General features: G+C 29.9%; 1 protein-coding gene across 1 annotated transcript; it reads left to right on the forward strand.

Annotated features, from left to right (window-relative positions):
• The first annotated feature begins 3494 nt into the window (after window positions 1-3494).
• Window positions 3495-4963, forward strand: LOC145000895 (NAC domain-containing protein 67-like). The gene is made up of 3 exons (XM_078960195.1): window positions 3495-3888; window positions 3983-4272; window positions 4393-4963. The coding sequence occupies exons 1-3, from the start codon at window positions 3669-3671 to the stop codon at window positions 4816-4818; spliced, it is 936 nt and encodes a 311-aa protein (XP_078816321.1). The 5' UTR covers window positions 3495-3668; the 3' UTR covers window positions 4819-4963.
• Window positions 4964-6375: the final 1412 nt, after the last annotated feature.

Raw genomic sequence — 6375 nt, forward strand, 5'->3', positions numbered from 1 at the left:
ACTTCAAACAAGGTAAAACTAATAGATGTATATGTTAAAGTGTTTTGCGATTCTTATAGAATGCTCAATGTGAATGAATTATATGTTTTGTTGGTTAATTAATGCATGCCAACTAGTGAAGCACATGCGTATTTGAAGCTGGGCATATTGCAGAAAGAAATACTAATTGATGAGGCAAAGGAAATAAAAAAGAGTATATCAAAGGACATACATCAAAAAAAATTTAAAAGAATTAGTCGTTGGAAAGGTTAAAGAGGCCGAAGATGATACTGTTGGAAATTCAGATTATAAAAATAGTATTTTCCAATGTTTTGGTTTTATTTAATGGTTTTTATTGTTGAAACTATTAGATTGATTGTTTTGCTTGTGTCATAGGTTTAAAAATATTATTTAGAATGATAATATGACTTTTTTTATGCAAATAAGTGCTTGAAGGAGAAAATACAGTCCATTGATATGACTTCTTAATTTTTGTGATATTAAGAATATTTGACAAAAACATTAGTCTACCAAAATGGTAAATTGCTAGAGCTTGAAATAATTTCATTATGAAAATCAATTTCATTCATGAATTGGTAGACCTGGAAGCTTAAAATGTTCTCCTGTAACATTTAAAAACATACACATCTTTAAAAAAAATTGTAATTTGCTATTTTTGTTGTTTCATTGATTTCCTCTAAACTAATTTTGTTGTGCATGATGAAAAGATCATTTACATATATAAGAGGATCTTAAAGATGATCTGTTCTTGTTTGAATTTACTGATCATTTATGTTTATTCTTTAAGAATTGATATATATGCTCATTCCTTAAGAATGAACATTTTTTTTCAAAATGCTCATTCCAAATTCATGAATTGGATCATGAGAAAAGTTGATTTTTCTATGATTAAACTTTTTTTTCTTAATTAAAAAGTATATAACCTTGGTAGCAAATATTCTAACTTTTTCTCCTTCTTGTTTATAGGAGGGAAACAAAAGTTTAAATTGAATTATTTGTTGGTTCCAGTTCAATTGTGCAAAGATAAGATACAGACATAGAAAACCGTCAAAAAGCAAATACATATTTTTCAAGAATCATGACATATTTTTATGGAATGTAGTATATATTATAAGATTTCTTGTAGATTTTTTAAGAATGATGGCATATTTTGAAATAATGCAGAATAAAAGGTTGTCCATATTATTCAAAATGTTTTATATACATTCTTGTTTATTGTTATAAAATGGTTGTTCTATGATATAAGACTGATTCTTATTTTATATATATATATATATATATATATATATATATATATATATATATATATATATATATATTTATTTATTTATTTATTTATATTATTGATTATATTGCAATACATGTATCTTAAAGAATGATATATTATTGTCTAATAATATATGTATGTATATTCTTTAAGAATGTTAATTCTAAAAAAAACTTTTTGAATAAAATCAGATTCTTTAAGATTGAAAAAATGAAAATATATGTTCATGTATATATGTATATTGAGAGATAACGTGTTCTTAGAAAGTATGATTTAATTTGAATTTTTTGAATTAATAATAATATTTGATATTTTTTGTTAATTACCTTGACTTTAGTTGCCAAAAATATAGGTAATTTATATTTCTCTCTCCTAATAAAATAACATGTTTTCCATTATAATTAATTAAGTGTAATAATATAGTAAGTGGTAGTTCATGTTAATAATATGTACCCTAAGATCATATCCTTTTATTTTTTTTAATGTAATGGTTAGTATTTGATCATATATTCACACAATATTTATAATCCATATATATATATATATATATATATATATATATATATATATATATATATATATATATATATATATATATACACTAGAGAGATCATTTTTAAGAAAAAAAATTAAACAAAATAATATATATTGAAAGTACAATGTTAGTAAAATGATTCAAATCTACCTCTTTAAACACGAAGAACATAAAAAGAAAATTTTAGATAATGATTATGAATTGAAAAAACTTGTGATTCTATTCTTTCCTGATTATTCCAAGGATAAAATGATTTATAAAGGTGTGTAATTGTAACATTCTCAAAATGGTCCAAGAAGTTTTTTCCTTTTAGTGAAAAAAAAAATATTTTGGAAAATAGAATAAGTATAGTATAAAATAAAGTAATCAAAATTTATATTTAATACTTGATAAATATGATTATGGAAATAAAATAGAAGTTTAATAAAGCCAAATTTAAGAAAAATGATGATTAATTACCAAAGTTGTCAAAAGTTGAGAAGCGACCATTGATGATTAACCAAATAGAACATGAAAGTAATAAGTTTATACGGGGAAGGATTATCTAAGAAAATATCAATACACTAGTTAGCATCCAAGTCAAAAAAAAAAAAAATGAAAGTAATAAGTTATATGGGGAAGGATTATCTAAGAAAATATCAATATACTAGTTAGCATCCAAGTCAAAAAAACGTCTAGATGCAAACTTTTAAAGTTGTGGGACCAAAATCATCAACTAGACAATCTTAAAGGACTAATTTAACTTAATACCATTTTGATTTGAATAGAAAGATTATGGGCCAAAGTGGTCACATAAGAAACTAGTCAATGTGGTGCCCATTTATTAGAAATTCAACTTAAGGGCCCATAATGTAACATAGAGGAAAGTATATAAATTTGAGAATTTTCTCTCGTGGAGGGGAGAATCTCAATCCACGGAAGGAGGAGGTTAGTTATGGACAAATTTTGTCATTCCATTGTGGTTTAGAATGAATCAGTTGAAAGAGAAACAACGAACTGAAAGCTAATAATCATTTAAGAGCTTGGGAGGCAGTTTTCTTCTCCAATTCGATATACGTTTTGGGTCTACACCCAAATCCAAAAAATTATACTACTCTATTATGTTGATTAATGGATGAATCTTATATTGTTGTTGCATAGGAACTCCTAAACTTCATAAGATCAAACCCTAAATGATTAACATGGAGTTATGTTAGTTAATCCTATTAACATCATGAAAATATAATGTAATCAAAGATAAACTTCGAAATCAACAAATCAACTAACAACCATTTGTGGTGAATATCCATCATGTAATGACTCAGAAAAAAATAAGAACTAAAAGTGAAACATTTTTCAATTTCATTGATTTCAATTTCGGTTCCAATTCCGATTTAAATTTTCTGATTTCAAAAATGGTTATTATGCAATAATAATAATAATAATAATAATAATAATAATAATAATAATAATAATAATAAATAATACCAGATTCCAGTGTACACAGCTAATTTCACCAATCCCGCCTGGATATAACATAATTTTTTATTTAAGGATATAATATAATCGCGCCAAGATAAAACATAAACCTTAAAAATACTAAAATATCAAAGAATTATTGTTTAAAAGTTTGCACGTGACTCGAATCTTCTAGGAACGATCTCTACATGAAAATGGCTCCCACTCTTGTCGAGGCCTGAGGCCACATAAGTTATTCGGAGCAACCGAGCAGGTATAAAACCCTACCATGGGATCCTCAATTCTCCTCATCTTCAAATCCTCGACTCCGACTTCTGCTCCTACTCATTTCAACATCAATCGAAAAGAAGTTTATCAGATAGATCAAATCAGTTCAATTTTGGTAATATCGCATATTCGCATTAGAAGATGAGATCGCCGTCAAAATCCGTAACAAAAAGGGTAAGAGATGCTGAATCTGAGCTGAATTTGCCTCCCGGTTTCCGATTTCACCCAACCGACGAAGAGCTCGTCGTTCACTACCTCTGTCGCAAATCCCAAACGGCGGAGGAGATTTGTGGTGTTGCTCCACCACCGTCGATCATCGCCGATGTGGATCTCTACAAACACGATCCATGGGAGCTTCCTGGTAACTTTTTAATTCGACTCCATACATCTTACTTCGCAATTTCCAGATTATCCAAGTCTGATTAATGATGGATTTTTCCCCTAAATCTCTTCAGATTTGGCTCTGTTTGGAACAAACGAATGGTACTTCTTCACGCCAAGAGACAGGAAATACCCTAACGGGTCAAGACCAAACCGGGTAACTGGAAACGGGTACTGGAAGGCTACCGGAGCTGATAAACCCATAAAGAGAAAATCCGACCCGAATACCATCGTTGGAATCAAGAAAGCCTTGGTATTTTACACAGGAAAAGGCGTTAAAGGTATCAAGACGAATTGGATCATGCATGAGTATAGACTTCCGATGCTAAACACTACTCCTTCTAAACACACCACCATTTCCAAGGTGGGTTTGACATTTTCATTTTCTTTGTTCCGTTTTCGTGATTCTTGATTGAATCAACATAGAATTATTCGATAAAAATCATTGGATTGACATGTCACATGGGTATTTTTATACGTGTAGTTGGACGATTGGGTTCTATGTCGTCTTTACAACAAGAAGAACAATCCGAAAGTGAAAATCATATCTGAAGACAATAACATTCATCATACACGTGATCTTCATCCTACGTCACCATTAGATGAATCACAAAGTAACAACAGCGATAATACGACTTCAGATGGTGAATTTGGTGGTAACTTTGAAGGTGATGTCATGTTTTTAAGCGACATGCCACCTGAATCTTTGACCAAAGTCAAAGGTACAAGTGAGCAAAGCAGCATAGAAGAAATGGAAAATTTGATGCAAAGAGGTGATGATGGGAATGAGTGGCTTGACAGCTTGAGTTTGGAAGATTTGAATCATTGGTTGGAAGTAATGCCTCCTAATCATGATGTTTATGAATTGCCAATCATTTATAACCCAAATCAACAATATTTTTTCAATTAGGGTTTTAAACATAGTAGTAGGAGTAGATTCATGAGATTTCATTCATGTATATACCATTGAATTCTTGAGTAGAGTGTTATGATGATTGTTTTTCGTACATGTAAATTAAATACAACTTTTTAACGTAACAATTCGTTCATATTTATATGTTTGTCAATTAGCAGTTATTACAAGACACTTTTGACGTTGATTTTTGTTTACAATAATAATATAACTTTATTATATAGTATACTGATTATTAAGCAAAATGATCTAAACTAAGTGTCAGGTTGAATATTACAAACTTTTAGACGGATGAGTATTATTCGGATATTTAAATTTTAAAAGCAAATGTTTAGTATGATATGCTGAGACTGTCTTTAGTACATTTCTTTTACAAGTTTTTCCATGTCATTAGTGAAGATTTTTGACAAAAGGAAGAAGACTTCATATCGATTTAGTACACAGGCAGTTCTCTTTCAATTGCCTTCAATTGCCTGTTGATTAAAGGTTCAATTGTCTCATATACGGTGAGTACAAATAGTCTGAATTTTAGATGTAGTCAACTTTCCTCATTCTCTTTCAATTTCCTATTGATTAAAGGTTGGGTTGGTGTTCACATATTTTTTGAAATTTTAGATAAGAAGGGTCGTTAGAAGAAATATCATTGTTTTTACATTTTTTCTGTTAAATTTTTTAACCATTAAGGTCTTTTTGTTATTAAAGCATTGTATAGAAAAAAAAATCAACATAATTATAGCAATGTACTTTCATTTATTTATAAAAAAAATATTTTTATATGCTCAAGTTAGGCTATCCGGAGTGGGGGAGTAAATTCCACGTGATGCTAGCTTGGACAGCCAAGTCATGCGTGAACACCACCCCCCGGTGGCTTGACTGTGATGGCGCTGGTAAGACGCACGAAGACAACCAATCAGAAAGAAAAAGGGGCTGGCAACGGTTAAAAATTCGACCATTTTCTTTATTTTATTTTTTCTTTTCTACCGTTAGACCCTAAAAATAAAAATGAAAATTATTTCATTTTCAGTTTAAAAAACATCTAATAAAACTATAAATGCTACTTATTTTACATACATTTTACACCACAAAAACACATAAACTGTTTTAATTCTTCAACCTATCCAAATCAAAATGTCTCATCCACTACAAATACCTCCAAAACCTCCGAATGATCAATTTGCAAACTCTTAGTTACATGCAGTTAATAACATCTCCAATCCAATAACAACATATATTCATCAATCTTTCATACCACCAAAACTACTACGAACAAAAACAACCACCACAATTCACTTAACCCCAATTTCAAGACTTTAAACCTCAATCTTCTCAACCTCAACAATTTCACGCACAACCTTCACAACCATCTCAACCCTCATTATCTCGATCTTAACCTACAAACCTCGACCATGAAGACGACGAACGGGTCCAAGAAACACAACAACCAACTCGAAGAAGGCAGAGAGAGAGAGAGAGAGAGAGAGAGAGAGAGAGAGAGATAAATAAATAAATAGAGAGAGAGAGAGAGAGGTACGCAATGGACCAAAGACGAGGAGG

The sequence above is a fragment of the Lactuca saligna genome, chromosome 6 (assembly GCF_052625555.1).
Source record: "Lactuca saligna cultivar CGN05327 chromosome 6, ASM5262555v1, whole genome shotgun sequence".
NCBI lineage: Eukaryota > Viridiplantae > Streptophyta > Magnoliopsida > Asterales > Asteraceae > Lactuca > Lactuca saligna.

Coding starts and splice junctions, on each gene's coding strand:
- LOC145000895 (XM_078960195.1), top strand. CDS start 3,669: ATGAGATCGCCGTCAAAATCCGTAACAAAAAGGGTAAGAGATGCTGAA. Junction 3,889..3,982: donor CGATCCATGGGAGCTTCCTG/GTAACTTTTTAA, acceptor AAATCTCTTCAG/ATTTGGCTCTGTTTGGAACA. Junction 4,273..4,392: donor AACACACCACCATTTCCAAG/GTGGGTTTGACA, acceptor TTATACGTGTAG/TTGGACGATTGGGTTCTATG.